The following is a 22,050-nucleotide window of genomic DNA, read 5'->3' on the forward strand; positions in this document are numbered from 1 at the left end:
CTGTATGCTGGTCAATGTGCTGGTTGGTATTGTGTTCTGGTCAGTGTCAGTGCTGTGTACTAGTCAGTGTTGTGTTCTGATCAGTGTCAGTGCTATGTGCTGGTCAGTATTGTGTTCTGGTCAATGTGCTGGTTGGTATTGTGTCCTGGTCAGTGTTCATGTTGTGTCCTGGCCAGAGTCAGTGCTGAGTGCTGGTCAGTGTTGTGTTCTGATCAGTGTCAGTGCTGGTCATTGTCAGTGCTGGTCACTGTCAGTGCTGAGTGCTGGTCAGTGTTGTGTTCTGGTCAGTGTCAGTGCTGGTCAGTGTCAGTGCTGAGTGTTGTGTTCTGGTCAGTGTCAGTGCTGAGTGCTGGGCAGTGTTGTGTTCTGGTCCGTGTCAGTGCTGGTCCGTGTCAGTGCTGTGTGCTGGTCCATGTCAGTGCTGTATTCTGGTCAGTATCAGTGCTGTGTGCTGTGTTCTAGTCAGTGTCAGTGCTGTGTTCTGGTCAGTGTTGGTGCTGGTCAGTGCTGTGTGCTGGTCAGTATCAGTGCTGTGTGCTGTGTTCTGGTCAGTGCTGTGTTCTGGTCAGTGTCAGTGCTGGTCAGTGTCAGTGCTGTGTGCTGGTCAGTGTAAGTGCTGTGTTCTGGTCAGTGTCAATGCTGGTCAGTGTCAGTGCTGGTCAGTGCTGTGTGCTGGTCAGTGTCAGTGCTGTGTGCTGGTCAGTGTCAGTGCTGTGTGCTGGTCAGTGCTGTGTGCTGGTCAGTGTCAGTGCTGTGTGCTGGTAAGTGTCAATGCTGTGTGCTGGTCAGTGTCAGTGCTGTGTGCTGGTCAGTGTCGGTGCTGGTCAGTGTCAATGAAAGTGCTGGTCAGTGTTGTGTGTTGGTCAATGAAAGTGCTGGTCATTGCTGTGTGCTGGTCAATGAAAGTGCTGGTCAGTGTTGTGTGTTGGTCAATGAAAGTGCTGGTCATTGCTGTGTGCTGGTCAATGAAAGTGCTGGTCAGTGTTGTGTGCTGGTTAGTGTCAGTTTTGTGTGCTGGTCAGTGTTTTTCATATAGTCACACACACACACACACACACACACACACACACACACACACACACAAACCCACACACACACACACACACAGAACTCACACTCCTGAGCAGCAGTCATCACTAGCAGACCGCTGAGCCACAGCACCATGGGCAGCAAGGCAGGACAGCGCTCCGTCATGATGGTTTGTGTGAGGTCAGCTGATCCTGACCACTGGTCTGTGTGAGGTCAGCTGATCCTGACCACTGGTCTGTGTGATGTCAGCTGATCCTGACCACTGGTCTGTGTGACGTCAGCTGATCCTGACCACTGGTCTGTGTGACGTCAGCTGATCCTGACCACTGGTCTGTGTGACGTCAGCTGATCCTGACCACTGGTCTGTGTGATGTCAGTTGATCCTGACCACTGGTCTGACCACTGGTCTGTGTGACGTCAGCTGATCCTGACCACCAGTCTGTGTGATGTCAGTTGATCCTGACCACTGGTCTGTGTGACGTCAGCTGATCCTGACCACTGGTCTGTGTGACGTCAGCTGATCCTGACCACTGGTCTGGGTGTTGGCACTGCACAGATCCTCAATGTAAACTGACTCTTCCACCCCCACACAGGCCCTCAATAAAGATATATATATATATATATACATATATATATATCTCAGTGACTGATCTACTCATCTATTGTCTGATATCTCAGTCACTGATCTACTGTACTCGTGTACTGTCAGATGTCACCAATCACAACTAGTAACAGTAATTGATCTAGTCATGTAGAGACACTTTTTACGACGACACATCATAACCATGACATGTGAACAAACACTAACCCACACAATGACACACACAACACATCATAACCCTGGCATGTGAACAAACACTCATCCATACAATGACACACACAACAACACATCATAACCCTGACATGTGAACAAACACTCATCCATACAATGACACACACAACACATCATAACCCTGACATGTGAACAAACACTCATCCATACAATGACACACACAACACATCATAACCCTGGCATGTGAACAAACACTAACCCACACAATGATACACACAACAATATATCATAACCCTGACATGTGAAAAAACACTAACCCATACAATGATACACACAACAATATATCATAACCCTGATATGTGAAGAAACACTAACCCACACAATGATACACACAACAATATATCATAACCCTGACATGTGAACAAACACTAACCCACACAATGATACACACAACAATATATCATAACCCTGACATGTGAACAAACACTCATCCATACAATGATACACGCAACAATATATCATAACCCTGACATGTGAACACTCATCCACGCAATGATACACACAACAATATATCATAACCCTGATATGTGAACACTAACCCACACAATGATACACACAACAATATATCATAACCCTGACATGTGAACAAACACTCATCCATACAATGATACACGCAACAATATATCATAACCCTGATATGTGAACAAACACTAACCCATACAATGATACACACAACAATATATCATAACCCTGACATGTGAACAAACACTAACCCACACAATGATACACACAACAATATATCATAACCCTGATATGTGAACACTAACCCACACAATGATACACACAACAATATATCATAACCCTGACATGTGAACAAACACTAACCCACACAATGATACACGCAACAATATATCATAACCCTGATATGTGAACACTCATCCACATAATGATACAACAATATATCATAACCCTGACATGTGAACAAACACTCATCCATACAATGATACACACAACAATAAATCATAACCCTGACATGTGAACAAATACTCATCCATACAATGATACACACAACAATGTATCATAACCCTGACATGTGAACAAACACTAACCCACACAATGATACACACAACAATATATCATAACCCTGACACATGAACAAACACTCATCCATACGATGGCACACACAATAATATATCATAACCCTGATAGGTACACAAGCACTGATGTATACACTGATACACACAATATATCATAACCCTGATAGGTACACAAGCACTGATGTATACACTGATACACACAATATATCATAACCCTGACAGTTACACAAGCACTGATGTATACACTGATACACACAATATATCATAACCCTGATAGGTACACAAACACTGATGTATACACTGATACACACAATATATCATAACCCTGATAGGTACACAAACACTGATGTATACACTGATACACACAATATATCATAACCCTGATAGGTACACAAGCACTGATGTATACACTGATACACACAATATATCATAACCCTGACAGGACCACAAACACTGATATATACATTGATACACACAATATGTCATAACCCTGATAGGTACACAAACACTGATGTATACAATGATACATACAATATATCATAACCCTGATAGGTACACAAGCATTGATATATACAGACACACACAACAACATTTCATAAACTTGACAGGTACACAGGCACTGATGTATATGATGACACACATAAAAATACATCATAACCCTGACATGTAAACAATCACTGATGCATACAATACAATGATACACACAAGAATACATATATATGTACACGCATCAAAACCCTGACAGGTACACAAGCACTGATACATACAATGACACATACAAGAATAAAGTGTATGTATACAATGAAACGTACAGTGTATGTATACAATGACACACTCAACACATGCACAGTGTATGTATACAATGACACACACAACATGTGCACAGTGTATGTATACAAAGACACACACAACATATGCACAGTGTATGTATACAATGAAACAGGCAGGAACAACGGTATACAGTGGACACTCTGGACACAGCTGGACGATCTTGACTTTGCTGACGACCTGGCGCTCCTGTCACACAACCACAGCCAGATGCAGGACAAGACCACTCGCCTGGAAACCACGTCAGCCAGGACAGGGCTCAAGATCAACAAGAAAAAGACCAAGCTGATGAAGATCAACACCACTGCCAACACTCCAGTCACAGTCGGTGGAGAGCCCATCAGGGAGGTGGAGTCTTTCGTCTACTTGGGAAGCGTGGTTGACCGACAGGGAGGCACGGACCGAGACGTCACAGCCAGAATCCGCAAGGCAAGAACAGCTTTCATCATGCTCAAGAACATCTGGGCATCTGGAGCAATCAGTATGAAAACCAAACTCCGCATCTTCAACTCCAATGTGAAGTCAATTCTGCTCTATGGATGTGAGACATGGCGGACGACACAGACAATGCAGCAGAAGATTCAGACATTCTTCAACACCTGTCTGAGGCGCATCTACAAGATCTGATGGCAGGAGAACATCCGAAACGAAGATCTGTGGGAGTGAGCGGGACAGGAACCAGTGGCCAAGCAGATACTGCGGAGGAAGTGGGACTGGATCGGACACACCCTCAGGAAGCCAGCGTCCAGCATCACACGCCAAGCCCTGACCTGGAACCCGCAGGGAAAGAGGAAGAGAGGCCAGCCTCGCAACAGCTGGAGGCGAGATACCGAGGCAGAGCTAAAGCAGCAAGGGACCAACTGGACTAGAATGTCCAGAACAGCCCAGAACAGAGTGCGATGGCGAGGGGTCGTCAATGGCCTATGCTCCACCAGGAGCGATGGGCACAATGAATGAAAATGAATGTATACAATGACACATACAACACATGTACAGTGTATAAATACAATGACACACAACGCATGCACAATGTATGTACACAAAGACACACACAATAAATGCACAAGTAGAGATTGGTGGTATCCATGCCTTGTGGGTAAAGGTAGAAAGTGGTGGTATCCATGCCTTGTGGGTAAAGGTTGGTGGTATCCATGCCTTGTGGGTAAAGGTAGAGAGTGGTGGTATCCATGCCTTGTGGGTAAAAGTTGGTTGTATCCATTCCTTGTGGGTAAAGGTAGAGAGTGGTGGTATCCATGCCTTGTGGGTAAAGGTTGGTTGTATCCATTCCTTGTGGGTAAAGGTAGAGAGTGGTGGTATCCATGCCTTGTGGGTAAAGGTTGGTTGTATCCATTCCTTGTGGGTAAAGGTAGAGAGTGGTAGTATCCGTGCCTTGTGGGTAAAGGTAGAGAGTGATGGTATCCGTGACCTGTGGGTAAAGGTTGGTGGTATCCATTCCTTGTGGGTAAAGATTGGTGGTATCCATGCCTTGTGGGTAAAGGTAGAGAGTGGTGGTATCCATGCCTTGTGGGTAAAGGTAGAGATTGGTGGTATCCATGCCTTGTGGGTAAAAGTAGAGATTGGTGGTATCCATGCCTTGTGGGTAAAGGTAGAGATTGGTGGTATCCATGCCTTGTGGGTAAAGATTGGTGGTATCCATGCCTTGTGGGTAAAGGTAGAGATTGGTGGTATCCATGCCTTGTGGGTAAAGGTAGAAAGTGGTGGTATCCATGCCTTGTGGGTAAAGGTAGAAAGTGGTGGTATCCGTGCCTTGTGGGTAAAGGTAGAGAGTGATGGTATCCGTGACCTGTGGGTAAAGGTTGGTGGTATCCATGCCTTGTGGGTAAAGGTAGAGATTGGTGGTATCCATGCCTTGTGGGTAAAGGTAGAGATTGGTGGTATCCATGCCTTGTGGGTAAAGGTAGAAAGTGGTGGTATCCGTGCCTTGTGGGTAAAGGTAGAGAGTGATGGTATCCGTGACCTGTGGGTAATGGTTGGTGGTATCCATGCCTTGTGGGTAAAGGTAGAGAGTGGTGGTATCTGTGCCTTGTGGGTAAAGGTTGGTGGTATCCATGCCTTGTGGGTAAAGGTAGAGAGTGGTGGTATCCATGCCTTGTGGGTAAAGGTTGGTTGTATCCATTCCTTGTGGGTAAAGGTAGAGAGTGGTGGTATCTGTGCCTTGTGGGTAAAGGTTGGTGGTATCCATGCCTTGTGGGTAAAGGTAGAGAGTGGTAGTATCCGTGCCTTGTGGGTAAAGGTAGAGAGTGATGGTATCCGTGACCTGTGGGTAAAGGTTGGTGGTATCCACTCCTTGTGGGTAAAGATTGGTGGTATCCATGCCTTGTGGGTAAAGGTAGAGAGTGGTAGTATCCATGCCTTGTGGGTAAAGGTAGAGATTGGTGGTATCCATGCCTTGTGGGTAAAGGTAGAGATTGGTGGTATCCATGCCTTGTGGGTAAAGGTAGAGATTGGTGGTATCCATGCCTTGTGGGTAAAGGTAGAGAGTGGTGGTATCCATGCCTTGTGGGTAAAGATTGGTGGTATCCATGCCTTGTGGGTAAAGGTAGAGATTGGTGGTATCCATGCCTTGTGGGTAAAGATTGGTGGTATCCATGCTTTGTGGGTAAAGGTTGGTGGTATCCATGCCTTGTGGGTAAAGGTAGAGATTGGTGGTATCCGTGCCTTGTGGGTAAAGGTAGAGATTGGTGGTATCCATGCTTTGTGGGTAAAGGTTGGTGGTATCCATGCCTTGTGGGTAAAGGTAGAGATTGGTGGTATCTGTGCCTTGTGGGTAAAGGTAGAGGTTGGTGGTATCCATGCCTCATGGGTAAAGGTAGAGAGTTGTGTTATCCATACCTTGTGTGTAAGGTAGAGATTGGTGGTATCCGTGCCTTGTGGGTAAAGGTAGAGGTAGGTGGATCCGCGCCTTGTGGGTAAAGGTAGAGATTGGTTTTGGATGTGCAGACCTGCTATTCATTGTGGTATCCATGCCTTGTGAGAAAAGGCAAAAATTGTTGTTGTTTTTTATGTGCAGACCTCCTAGTGCCTTATAATAGTTATAAACTTATATGTACAGAAGATCAAATACATACATCAAAGACCTTTTATTCTGTGTCAGAATTTGGTAGGTTATGGACACATGAGCATATCCAGCATGCCCACAAATGGAGTATTTGCTTAAATGGTGGGACAAAAAGGTAACAGAACAATGGCAGCCCCCCACGCCCCACCCTACAGATCATGAACTGCAATCCACACACAGAAAAATAGGAGTGTACATTGTCAAATGATCTTTTTATTAAGCTCATTGTTTTATTTGCTTTCCTAATTATTTTATGGATGTGTTTTTCAAATCTTGAACTAAAGCTGAGTAAAAACAACTTCTGAATCAATTTGTCATATATTTCATTATGGTTCACATCTTTGTTTAAATTCATTCTGTATTCATATCTTTATTTTTTTCAGGAACTTGATCAATATAAAGTTGTGTAAGATTCCTCGGAACCTAGAATGAGGTATTTTTATTCAAATCTTGATGTATACAGTATAGTGTGATGGAGGGAAAAATCCACATCTGAACATTATCATCAGATCAGTTCTCTTGTTCCATACAGTATCTTTTTTCAATGTTACAAAATTCAAATTCATTAAACTAGGTGTGTGTTTGTTTGACAATTGATGCTAGATGTATACAGACTGGTTCTGAGTGGCACATCATGATCATCAAAACTGTTGAAAGCTATATATAAATATATAGAACAATATATAGATCTATATATATGAGGAGATTTGGGAACACGACATCTTTGCTATCAAACTGAACTGCCAGTGTGATCTACACGTACACACTGGCCTGGGCAATGCTGTGTCGCCATTGTCGAGTTTGAGGAAGTGACAAACCTAACACGTTCGATCACAACACGATTCCTGTTTCTCATTAATTTTGGTATCGGTCACACTCAATATTCCGACAGGCAGAAATTCAAAGACAAATTAAATATCACCAGATTAACAGCAGTATTGTCAGTAAGCCACGGACAACAACAAAAATAACAAAGCCATTTCAAATTACTCACCTGTCACAGTTCGTCAACGGTCGTCCCTCCGGCCTCCATTTTACCTGAAACTCTGACCTACTTTGACAAGTGGGTCACTGCACGAGTGTTCTCCCCTTCTTCCTCACTCACCTGAGAGAGAGAAAAAAAAATCAGCACTCTGTGTCGTCCTCAGCACTGTCTTGCCCGATGTAGGTTTGGCAGAGGCATTTTAATTACATCTCGCGGAGTTCATATAGTGGGTTGGAACCAGTCGCCGAACTCAGAAGCGACACTGAGATCATGGGTGATTTGGTTGAGTGGCACCTCGTGAAGGTACTCTAGTGCGGACAAATAGAACAATCCGAGGCCACCCAGACAAAACTACAGGTACCCTTCTCCCGCACTGACTCCCACAGGCACTCCTGCTTCCCTTCAGCTGTCCGCCTGTGGAACCAGATTCAGACCAAATAATCTAGCCATTTCCCCTCAGTCTTTCAAGACCAGGACTGAGGCCTGACTGTGGGCCCTAGGTTCAGTATAGCAACAGGACAGGTTTTGGGTTTTGTTGTTGTTTTTTGCTTTTTTGTTTTCTTTACTGATGCTGTGTGGGGCCCGGGTGACAGAACTGACAGGATACATACTGTGACAGAACACACTGTGACAGAACACACTGTGACAGAACTGACAGATTGCACACAGTGTGACAGAACTGACAGGATACATACTGTGACAGAACACACTGTGACAGAACTGACAGGATACATACTGTGACAGAACTGACAGGATACATACTGTGACAGAACACGATGTGACAGAACTGACAGAACACACTGTGACAAAACTAACGGATTACACAGTGACAGAACACACTGTGACAGAACTGACAGATTGCACACTGTGACAGAACTGACAGAACACAATGTGACAGAACTGACAGGATACACACTGTGACAGAACTGATAGGATACATACTGTGACAGAACACAGTGTGACAGAACTGACAGGATACATACTGTGACAGAACACAGTGTGACAGAACTGACAGGATACATACTGTGACAGAACACGATGTGACAGAACTGACAGAACACACTGTGACAAAACTAACGGATTACACAGTGACAGAACACACTGTGACAGAACTGACAGATTGCACACTGTGACAGAACTGACAGAACACAGTGTGACAGAACTGATAGGATACATACTGTGACAGAACTGATAGGATACATACTGTGACAGAACTGATAGGATACATACTGTGACAGAACTGACAGAACACAGTGTGACAGAAATGATAGGATACATACTGTGACAGAACTGATAGGATTCACACTGTGACAGAACACACTGTGACAGAACTGATAGGATACATACTGTGACAGAACACAGTGTGACAGAACTGATAGGATACATACTGTGACAGAACTGACAGAACACAGTGTGACAGAACTGATAGGATACATACTGTGACAGAACTGATAGGATACATACTGTGTCAGAACTGACAGAACACACTGTGACAGAACTGACAGAACACAATGTGACAGAACTGACAGAACACACTGTGACAGAACTGATAGGATACATACTGTGACAGAACTGACAGAACACACTGTGACAGAACTGTCAGCTTTCTTCTCAAGCTGCTGAACGCCTTTCCAAAATTTCTTCCCACACCAATGTCTCTACACACTACAACTCTGTCCTCTCTCAACTGCTGGATGAACATGCAACCCCCACTACCCGCATGCTCCCTGATAGACCTTCCACCCCATGGTACAGACAAGACATTAGACTTGCAAAACGCAAACGTCGCCAATTGGAACGGCGATGGCGATCAACAAAACTGAAAGTCCACAATCAAATCTTCCGAAAACAAATAAATAAAGTCAAACATATGATCTCATCAGCGAAGACAAACTTCTTTTCTTCTCAAGTTCTCGATGCCACATCCACCAAATCTCTTTACTTTATCATGTCAAATCTTCTCGGTACTGCAAAAAAGACCTTCTGCCAACACTTTATCTGAACTCCCCAATGTCTTCTCCTCTTTCTTTTTTGACAAAGTCCATAATGTTCGTACCATCTTAGACCAAATGCCTTTCCAACCTACTCATCCTGATCCTCAATTCAACGGCACTCTTCTCCATTCCTTTAATCCATTAACTGAAACAGAAGTGAATGAAATCCTGAAAGAAATGACAATAAAGTCCTGTGAGCTCGATCCTATACCAGCCTCTGTTTTTTTCCCCAGTGTGTCTCACAGCTTCTCCCAACAATCACCAACATTGTCAACTCATCCCTTCTCACTGGAACGTTTCCATCCACTTTCAAAACTGCAATAGTCCGGCCTCTTCTGAAGAAATCCAACCTTGACGCAAACATTTTGAAAAACTATCGACCAGTTTCTAATCTTCCATTCCTGTTCAAACTCCTTGAAAAAGCTGTGCTGAAGCAGCTCTACAATCACCTTTGTTTCAACAATCTCATCCACCCATTTCAGTCTGCCTATCACGCTGACCACTCTCCTCCACATCCTGAATAACCTACTGCTAGCGTCCGACTCAGGACATATCTCCCTTCTCACTCTTCTCGACTTGTCAGCCGCCTTTGACACGATATTCAATCCTTCTTTCCCGTCTTTATTTTACATTATTTTGGTATCAACGACACTGTTCTAAACTGGATCAAATCTTATCTCACTGATCGATTCCAGTCTGTCATTGTTGATAATTTCCAGTCTGAACCCGTTAAAATTGAACATGGAGTCCCACAGGGATCTGTTTTAGGCCCAGTGCTCTCCACACTGTACACTGCTCCTCTCGCTGAAATTATCAACCGCCATAATGTCAGTCATCATTCTTATACTGATGACACTCAACTCCAGAAGAGTGATACACCTGAAAAACTGTCGTCGCTCTTGCAAGAAACATCCAACTGCTTCCTGGGTATTCAAAATTGGATGACTCTAAATAAGTTACAATTGATCGCGGACAAAACTGAAGCAATGATCATAAGAACTAAACAAAAACTCTCTTCCATTACAACTGACACAATCAAACTTGGCAGTACATCCATCCCTCTTTCCAGTTCAGTCAGGAACCTCGGCGTTGTCCTTGACAACACACTGTCCATGCAAAAATTTATCACTCAGACATGTCAATCCTGCTACTGTCAACTGCGGCGCATCAGTTCCATCCGGAAATATCTGTCCATTGACGCAACATCTAGACTTGTCGTTTCTCTCATTCTCTCTCGCCTTGACTACTGTAACTCTCTATTGTCTGGTTTGCCTGCTTCATCCATTCAGTCCCTTCAGCGCATACAAAACTCTGCTGCCCGACTCGTCCTCAGAAAGAAAAGATCTGAACACATCACTCCTCTTTTGCAACATCTCCACTGGCTCCTTGTCTCACACCGAATAAAGTACAAGATCAGCACTCTATGCTACAAATGTATTCACAAATCAGCCCCTTCCTATCTCTGTGGCTGCCTTCACCTCTACACTCCATCTCGCTCACTACGATCAGCTTCGGATCCACTCTGTTTATGCATACCCAGATTCAAACTCTCGACTGTTGGCCGCCGTTCTTTCTCAGTCTCTGGACCTTGCAATTGGAATGAACTTCCTCTTTCGTTTCGTCAAGTCTCCACACTCAGCTGTTTCAAGTCTGGCCTTAAAACCCACCCCTTCCCAAAATAGCCTCCCTTCCATGTCTCTTCCTTGTCTTCAGTTTCTCCATTATTATTATTATTAGAACTGACAGAACACACTGTGACAGAACTGGTAGTTTGCACACTGTGACAGAACTGATAGGATACACACTGTGACAGAACTGTGACAGAACTGACAGAACACACGGTGACAGAACTGACAGGATACACTGTGACAGAACTGACAGAACACACTGTGACAGAACTGACAGGATTCAAAATGTGACAGAACTGACAGAACACACTGTGACAGAACTGTGACAGAACAGACAGAACACACGGTGACAGAACTGACAGGATACACTGTGACAGAACTGACAGAACACACTGTGACAGAACTGACAGGATTCAAAATGTGACAGAACTGACAGAACACACTGTGACAGAACTGACAGGATTCACACTGTGACAGAACTGACAGAACACACTGTGACAGAACTGACAGGATTCACACTGTGACAGAACTGACAGGACACACTGTGACAGAACTGACGGAACACACTGTGACAGAACAGACAGAACACACTGTGACAGAACTGACAGAACACACTGTGACAGAACAGACAGAACACACTGTGACAGAACTGACAGGATTCACACTGTGACAGAACTGACAGGATTCACACTGTGACAGAACACACTGTGACAGAACTGACAGAACACACTGTGACAGAACTGACAGGATTCACACTGTGACAGAACACAATGTGACAGAACTGACAGGATTCACACTGTGACAGAACACACTGTGACAGAACTGACAGAACACACTGTGACAGAACTGACAGGATTCACACTGTGACAGAACACAATGTGACAGAACTGACAGGATTCACACTGTGACAGAACACAATGTGACAGAACTGACAGGATTCACACTGTGACAGAACACAATGTGGCAGAACTGACAGGATACACACTGTGATAGAACTGACAGGATTCACACTGTGACAGAACACAATGTGACAGAACTGACAGGATTCACACTGTGACAGAACACAATGTGACAGAACTGACAGGATTCACACTGTGACAGAACACAATGTGACAGAATTGACAGGATTCAGACTGTGACAGAACTGACAGGATTCAGACTGTGACAGAACTGACGGAACACACTGTGACAGAACTGACAGAACACACTGTGGAACACACTGTGACAGAACTGACGGAACACACTGTGACAGAACTGACAGAACACACTGTGACAGAACTGACAGAACACACTGTGGAACACACTGTGACAGAACTGACGAACACACTGTGACAGAACACACTGTGACAGAACACACTGTGACAGAACACACTGTGACAGAACTGACGGAACACACTGTGACAGAACTGACAGAACACACTGTGACAGAACTGACGGAACACACTGTGACAGAACTGACGGAACACACTGTGATAGAACTGACAGAACACACTGTGACAGAACTGACGGAACACACTGTGACAGAACACACTGTGACAGAACTGACGGAACACACTGTGACAGAACACACTGTGACGGAACACACTGTGACAGAACTGACGGAACAAACTGTGACAGAACTGACAGAACGCACTGTGACAGAACTGACGCACATCTCACCGTCTCTTGCTGAGTGTCAGGTGAAAACACATACCCACCACTCCATCCGCTATCCCACTCTTGTTTAATTTGCTTAGTGTACAAATAACTGACTTCCCAACTAAATAAATGAATAAATAAACAATGATTTTTTAAAAAAAAAGTCTTATCCCACTATTTTTTGTATGTCTGTTCAAATGCATTTTATGATTTCAGTGATCCCCCAGAAATCATACACAAAGAAGAGGAAACTAAATATCGTGCATATAAGTTGCAAACTTGAAAACAAATTGAAGCATCCAAAATGTACTCAGTATACTCAATATATAGATCTAACTATGTCATCAAAGAGCACACACACACACACACACACACACGCGCGCGCGCGCGCGCGCGCGCACGTACGCACGTTGCAACTCGGTAACATAGGATCATCTTGAAATCGTCAGTGGGTCAGTTATCTTCTTCCTAATATTCATTGCTTCTGCATGTACGTTGATTCCAAAGTAGTTTTTATGTATATGGGCTGTCTCCAAGTACGTTGATTCCATAGTAGTTTTTACATATATGGGCTGTCTCTAAGTACGTTGATTCTGAAGTAGTTTTTACGTATATGGGCTGTCTCTAAGTACGTTGATTCCAAAGTAGTTTTTATGTATATGGGCTGTCTCCAAGTACGTTGATTCCATAGTAGTTTTTACGTATATGGGCTGTCTCTAAGTACGTTGATTCCATAGTAGTTTTTATGAATATGGACTGTCTCCATGTACGTTGATTCCATAGTAGTTTTACGTATACGGGCTGTCTCTAAGTACGTTGATTCCATAGTAGTTTTTACGTATATGGGCTGTCTCTAAGTGCGTTGATTCCATAGTAGTTTTTACGTATATGGGCTGTCTCTAAGTACGTTGATTCCATAGTAGTTTTTGTAAACAAAGTGAGTCTATGTTTTAACCCGGTGTTCGGTTGTCTGTGTGTGTGTGTGTGTCCGTGGTAAACTTTAACATTGACATTTTCTCTGCAAATACTTTGTCAGTTGACACCAAATTAGGCATAAAAATAGGAAAAATTCAGTTGTTTCCAGTCATCTTGTTTAAAACAATATTGCACCTCTGGGATGGACACAAAAAAATAAACAAGAGAGGCAAGGCCTTCAAGACTCACTTGTGATACACTTTAAAAAAAAAAAAATCTAATCGTTAAAATGTGGTCTGTATTTGTGATTATAAAGCTTCGCGTTTAAAAAAAAAGAAAGAAAAAAAGTCCTAACCAGATTCGAACCCCGCGTGTTCAGGTGAAAAGAAACTGCCTTATCCATTACACTATCATGGCTCCTTAACTAACGTTCTAAAATTTAACATTTGAACATACTTTTTTAAAGGGCGATAAATCAACTGCGGTATTCGCAGTGAGAACGCTGTTTAAATCATATTATTCTGGTGTATCTTGGGCATTCAAAAAATCTTTAAGGGCAGTAAAAAATTCTTTTTAATGGCTATCGCCGCAATCACACTGCAAGATCTAGATAGATGTACAAGTTTAGTTACACCCGCCGGGAATGTAGTACGACACGGGCAATTCAATTTCTCTTTTATGTTCATTCTAGTTTTATAGTTTTAAAGTTGATATGAAAATTTAGTATTTTGTTAAACTAATAACATGTAGAGCCAAATACAAGTACTTCTAAACGTCGTAAGAAGTGAAAAGGACTTCATTTTGAGAAAAGTCAAGACTGGAATTTTTTTTTTTTTGTTTCATCGTGATCAGTTCAAGGGTATTAACTCGCATGGTTTACAATTTTTGACTCACTTGTATAAACAAGTTCTTTTCAGTCATCTTGTTTAAAACAATATTGCACCTCTGGGATGGGCACACACACACACACACACACACACACACACACACACACACACACACACACAAAAGAAGCCTAATTATATGCAAACTGCATTTACTGTTATATTTATATTTTTTTGTATTCTCTAAACTTGGCACTTTGATATTCTGACACAACAACAAGAGCAGTCATTATTATCATTTTTTGTTCAAACAGGAACTAACTTCTTTTGCTAAGCATGGAAGTTTTATTTATTTTGCAAACGTTTTGGTGCAGATAACTTGGCACTTTGATATTCTGACACAACAACAAGAGCAGTCATTATTATCATTTTTTGTTCAAACAGAAACTAACTTCTTTTGCTAAGCATGGAAGTTTTATTTATTTTGCAAACGTTTTGGTGCAGATAGTAAAAAAATGGAAATTACTCTGTAATTAATGCTAGGGAACTTAATTTGCTTTAAACTGATCTTTCTCATCGTAAACATTACATTTTGAAATTATACTCAATACATAAAAAGCTTTTGTGTTTTACTCTCAGTGTACAGGGCTTTCACTATGTTCATTCGCCGAAGTGATCTTTTTCGGAAAATACTAAAATCAATACGACGAGTGGACTTTACAAATCTGTTGGCTGAGCCCTGAAGGTCATGGGCAAAAATCAATTGCATACACATATTTATACACATTCAAAGCGCGTGCTCATATTCTTCGCGAACGTGAACGACGCCACAAAATAACTATTCGAAGTCTCTTCAATGCTTCATATAAGTATATGGCCAAGTTTAGAGAGAGAGAGAGAGGGAGGGAGGGAGAGAGAGAGAGAGAGAGAAGACAAGAAAAGACACACAGAGAGAGAAGAAGAAGACAAGAAAAGACACAGAGAGAGAAGAAGACAAGACGAGAGAGAGAGAAAAAAACAAAACAAAAGACAGAGAGAGAGAGAGAGAAGACAAGAAAAGACAGAGAGAGAAGAAGAAGAAGCAGCTGATCTTCGGATACATATGAATACGTAAACATTCACATGTAGTTATATAATATTATCAATAGTAATAATAAGAAGAATGATAATAATGATAATGCCCACAGTTACAGACGGACTGAAACGGCAGAGAGACAAAGCAAGAGGATGGGAGAATTTCGAGCAAAATCATTCGAAGGTTATGCAGCTGGAGAGGATGGGGTGTTGTCCCAGAGCAAACCACCCGAATACGTGAGGCTGGATTCAAAAAGATCAGTTCTAGGAAGAGGCAGCATTAAGTGATCGATTAACTTATGAGCATAGCGATTAACTGTAAAACGAAAGGAATTAGTAACTGATGGTGGAGCACAACCAGATTATCTTGAACGTGAAAACTGCTTGTTATAGGGTATACTAGAGTTTCAGTTTCAGTGGAAGATTGTCCAACATTGTATAGTAGTCTGTAAAGGACAAATAAGGAGATTTGGGTAAAACTAATTTCAGAGCACGTCTTTATATAACCTGTATAGACTTTGCAGAGGTTTATTTTTCCGGGCCTTGCCAGATCCCAGATAGTGAATGTATATTTTTTTTTTTTATCAATCTGTGACATATGAGATTCAATGAAGGCATGGAAAAACATTTTATGGGGACAGATTTCTAAGAAATGTTTGATCTTGGATAGCTGATAGATCTTTAGAGAGAGACATCCGGAGAGACAGACAGATGCAAACAGAGAGAGGGACAGAGAGGGGGGGGGGGAGGGATGGTGTGTGTGTGGGTGGGGGGAGGGGGGGAGAAGATAAAGAGTCAGACAGATCGGGCAGACAGACGAACAGACAGACATGTGGTTATGTGAGTCAGTGACTTGAAAATAGTGAAATACCCCTGAAATAAACATCTAAGAGAATCAAACATGTGCTTTAAAAAATGTCACCGTCTTCATTAAAACAAAGAAGATATTATATAAATGATATGCCTGATATTCTTGAATGTTTAGTGAAAATCTTTGCTGATGATACAAAGATCTATGAGGAAGTAGACTCTGATATAGGTAGGTTAAAGTTACAAGCTAATATAGATAGATTCATAGACTGGACTGATAAATGGCAAATTTAGATTTAATAACAATAAATGTAAAGTTTTACATGTAGGAAAGAATAATCAATATTATAGGTATTACATGGACTGTATTGAACAGCAGGAAACTTCATCTGAAAGAGATCTTGGGGTTATTGTTGACCCCAATCTCTCTTTTATTTGTATTTGTATTTCTTTTTATCACAACATATTTCTCTGTGTGAAATTGAGAGCGCGTCGCTATACTACAGCGCCACCCCCCCCCCCCCCCCCCCTTTTTTTGTTCTTTTTTTTCCAAGTTCCTGCGTGCAGATTTTTTTGTGTGTGTTTTTTTGGTTTTTTTGTTGTTGTTGTTTGTTTGTTTTTTGTTTTTCCTATCGAAGTGGATTTTTCTTCAGAATTTTGCCAGGAACAACCCGGCTTTTGTTGCCGTGTGTTCTGTTACTGGGTGCGCGCCGGCTAAGTGCATGCTACACACAGGACATCGGTTTATCGTCTCAGTCATCCCAATCGGACTAGCGCCCAGACCACCACTCTGGGTCTAGTGGATGGGGAGAAAATATCGGCGGCTGAGCTGTCATTCGAACTAGCGCGCTCAGATTCTCTCGCTTCCTATGCGGACGCGTTACCTCTATAGTAGGCCATCACTCAGTAGTCCAGGACAGATACAAAAATGGTCAAAATGTCTGCAACAAAACCGTTCTTTTCACGATAAAATAGAATAAATCATACTGATCACGCTGATATAAACTTGACCGCTGTAGGTGGGCGGGAACATGAATTGATTTTGATTTTTAATTATTATTTCTCACACATTTGGCCATGAGAGAGCGCCTTACAAAGATCCGCAAGGCATGAGCTGGCCAGGGTTACGCAAGCGCGGTATTAGGGGTCGCCAGAGGAAAGCGTTTAGCGCGGTACAGTACTTGTGGCTGACTGCTGCCGCGCTGATGCTGTCCTATACCTCCGTTAGTAGGTCACTGCGGCAGATGACAGATACCGTACAGAAAATAAGAGAACTCTTTGGGGTCAAAAGGAAACAACATTTTAAATTTCATCTATTATATACTAAATTGGTAGAAAACGCAAGTTTGCTTTTATGAATGTTTTACAGTTTCTTACCAGTCCTGACATTTCATAAAGAATGAAATCGGTATTATACCGACTGCAAGGGTGAATTTACGAAGGCAGCACGGGATCATTTAGTTCGCAGGAACAATTATGTTGACATTTTACGCAATGCACAACTTGGAAATACTTCATGCTCTGCTTATTAACGTGTAGTATATGAATATCTCAATACCTGTTAACTAGGTTTGTTTCAATGAACATTGTTGGAACACTGTCCAGACAATTAATTCAGAAGGCATGGAAGGCAGATGATGGCAAAATCGACCAACATCATGTCTTGATGTAAAAAGAACGGTATGAAATATATATTTTTCTTTGGAAATGAAGCGGTATTTGCAAATGTGACTCACGAACCCTGGCGCAGTAGACACGTCGGTTTAGCATGGGAAAGAAAATGTATCTGGCTGGAGTATGAAGGTGGCAAAATGAAGTGCATCAGATAGTCATGAAGAGCAAAGACAGTCTGGAAAATGAAAATGGGTCAGTCTCCAGAACGTTTTTGGAAATCGGGGTCTCTCAGTCTGATTCAGTATAAACATGTGTTTACAATGATTATTCAAATGTTTCACATGTTATCAGGATTGCAATTCATTAGAGAAATGTCTGCAACAATTTTTTTGAGAATATGGTTTGTTCTTGTGTCTTAAATGTGTTGAAAATTATTAAAAACATCCAAAATTTCGGCGCCATTTTGTGACATGGCAATGTGTCTAAACATGAAGTGGTCAGAAACAAATAAGTACAAACCTGATTAAAATCCAGTACATACAGACCTGATCTATATTCATTCGTTGTGATAATAAAACATTGATCATCAGTAAAAATGGTACATTAGGTTTGAAATATTACGCAAAAAAACACGCGTGACAGACGTAAACAACCCGTTCCTCTTGACGTATTTTTATTCATTCAAAGGCAAGCACATTCATGAATACACTACACGTTCTTTACTTGCAACAGGTGGTCAACACATCTACCTTCTGCAGCACATACACTCATTTTCTGAAAAAAAAAGTCTATTCAACTATTTAAATGCAATCGACGTCGCATATTCATTTTGAGTTCCGCTTTTCTGTTTTACTTCTGTGCATGTAAACGACCCAATAAAAAATATACATGCAAACAAAATTAGAACTGTTTCTACATAAATCATGCGGACTAACCGCGGGAAAGCGTAAATCGGTTTGACAAACACCCTTCAATCGTGTGTGTTTGAACACAGATTCAGAGAATGTGTTGTTTCCAACAGCGTGTGAGATGTACATATGTTACACGGAAATCTCCGATATGTTTATTCGCACACCGTGGTTGCTATATTAAAAAAAACAACAACAACAACAAACAACAAAACTGTGTATGTCAATTTCGTCGTTGTTATGGTTTGTTTGTACATTTATCTCTGATCCGATTAAGTTTAGACACAATCACTGTTTCTGACACATGGCGAGATGCGGTAATATACGGATACTGGCGTAAGATTTTGAACCAAGTCAACGCATGTAGTTCAGTAAGACTGTTTTCAGTTGAAGACTTGTTGCATCAAAAGTTCCAAACAACAAAGTTCAAAGTAGAAAATCACCCCCTTAAATTACCTTGATTTTGGTTTTGCTGTCTGGTGAAGTTTTATCACGAAATGATGTAGTTTATCAGTTCACAAGACAGACGAAGTGTGGAACGAAACACTGGGGAGAATTGATGTGAAAATGGAGTGCCTGCAGTGTTTCTGAAAAATAAAATCATCCAGGGTGGGGGAGTTAGTTTAGGTATTTTGGGTTCCATGTTACATATGTCATAAGGTTTTAGGTAATCATTAATAAAATACATAATTTTGTTTGAATGCATTGCATTGGCTAAGTATCGCATGATAGATTCATTACTATCATTATTATAAATCCAGTAATTCAAACATCTGCGTCGGGAAAGTTAGTTTAGGTAACTTGGATTCAATGTTACACGTATTACAAGAAAGTTTTACATAATCATTAATAAAATTTATGATCCATTGTTATCATTATGATTATTATTTATATCCCACGCTAAATCGACGTCTACTGCGCCAGGGTTCGTGAGTCACATTTGCAAATACCGGTTCATTTCCAAAGAAAAATATGTATTTCATACCATTCTTTTCACATCAAGAAACGATGTTCAATTTTGCCATCATCTGCCCTCCATACTTTCCCAGTTTATTGTCTGGACAGAGCGCCGATAATGTTCATTGAAACCGAACCGGGTTAACACATATTTAGATATTTATATTCTACACGTTAATAAGCGGAGCATGGAGTATATCCAAATTGTGCATTGCGTAAAATATCAACAAAATTGTACTTACGAACTAAATGATCCTGTGCTGCCTTCGTAAATTCATCTTTGCAGTCGGTATAATACTGATTTCATTCTTTATGATATGTCATGAATAGTAGGAAACTGGAAAACATTCATAAAAGCGGATTTACGTCTTCTACCACTTAAGAAAAAATACATGAAACTGAAAATGTTTGTTTCCTTTTGACCCGAAAGAACCCTGTTCCTAGCTTACTGTTCAGATTCAGTGACCTGCTCACAGATCAGGATCAGCGCGGCAGCAGTCAGCCACATGTACTGTACCGCGCTGAACGCTTTCCTCTGGCGACCCCTTATACCGCGCTTGCGTAACCTTCGCCTGTGCTTACCTTGCGACTCTTTGTAAGGCGCTCTCACACAGGCAAAAGTAATAAAAATATTCGATTCTGGACATTAAAAATCAAAATCTACCTATGTTCCCGCCCCCCTATAGTGGCCAACTTTATATCAGTGTGATCAGTATGATTTATTCTATTTTGTCGTAAACTTTGAAGAACGGTTTTGTTGCAGACATTCTGACCTAATGCAAATTTTAATCTAAATTCCCTGGCCTACAGTCCACATATTCATGAAACCATAAAAAACCCCTCAAATACACTGAATGGAATGTTAGTTGAGAATATACAGCGTAAAAGTAAGAACATAATGATACCTTTATTTAAGTCATTAGTTAAGCCAGTCTTGGAGTAATTTTCAGTTTCAGTAGCTCAAGGAGGCGTCACTGCGTTCGGACAAATTCATATACGCTACACCACATCTGCGAAGCAGATGCCTGACCAGCAGCGTAACCCAACGCGCTTAACTTGGAGTAAGCATAGACATTATTGAAAATGTACAACTGAAGAAGACCTTTACGACGGAAAAGAATTATATTGGCTTTACTGATAATATGAACAATTTGAAACAAGAGTGCACTTACTTAAATTACATAGTTTAGAATATAGAAGACTGCGCGGTTATTTAATAGAGATATATAAAATGACTCATGGTTTTTACTGACAGTAAAACTATAATTATATTCTTTGTTCACCTTAAACGACAACAATGTTACAAGAGGGCATTCAGTCCTACAAACTGTTAAAAGTTTCTGTTGAAACTTCCAGATTTGGACATTTTTTTTAACGAACAGACTAACAAATTTTGGAATAATTTGCCACAAGATGTCTCCGCAGGAACAATGAATACTTTAAAAAATCGTGTTGACAGTTACTTTCAAAAATTAACTGATACAAAACTCATTTAAACACTCTTTAATAAGCGGCATTGCGCACTATTAGATTATAAAATTATCTCTATACAATTACATTTATGGGGGCTCTCACTTCCCCCCATTTCAAGCGGGAAAAAGGCCTTACAGGCCTAAAGGTCTTCATATTGATAAATTATGGTTATGATATGATATGATTATTAAAAAAAAAAGACTTGCCACGTTGGAGCATTGCTACGTAGGACTAAATGTTTCAAACCAGCGGCTTTTCGGACCATTGCCATGTCGGATTATCAACATGTCGGACAAATAAACGTCGGACTATGGACACATCGGACAATCGGACTGAAGCCGTTTGCAATCACAGACACTGGTTCATGGTTTGCAGCATGTGGACGATTGTTGGCAAGGCTGAGAGTGGTCTCCCTTCATCCAGCA

The 22,050-nt window shown here is 41.5% G+C and overlaps 1 protein-coding gene across 1 annotated transcript in view; it reads right to left on the reverse strand.

Moving 5' to 3' along the window:
• LOC143300067 (uncharacterized) overlaps positions 1–7,843 on the reverse strand; it is a 55,561-nt gene extending 47,718 nt beyond the window's left edge. Inside the window, exons 1-2 of the mRNA XM_076613626.1 lie at positions 7,800–7,843; positions 1,116–1,577 (exon numbers count right to left, since the gene is read on the reverse strand). Coding sequence (XP_076469741.1) covers positions 1,116–1,194 — 79 coding nt within the window. The 5' untranslated portion in view covers positions 1,195–1,577; positions 7,800–7,843. The remainder of the gene's footprint in view (positions 1–1,115; positions 1,578–7,799) is intronic.
• Positions 7,844–22,050: the final 14,207 nt, after the last annotated feature.

The sequence above is a fragment of the Babylonia areolata genome, chromosome 25 (genome assembly GCF_041734735.1).
Source record: "Babylonia areolata isolate BAREFJ2019XMU chromosome 25, ASM4173473v1, whole genome shotgun sequence".
In the NCBI taxonomy this organism is placed as follows: domain Eukaryota; kingdom Metazoa; phylum Mollusca; class Gastropoda; order Neogastropoda; family Buccinidae; genus Babylonia; species Babylonia areolata.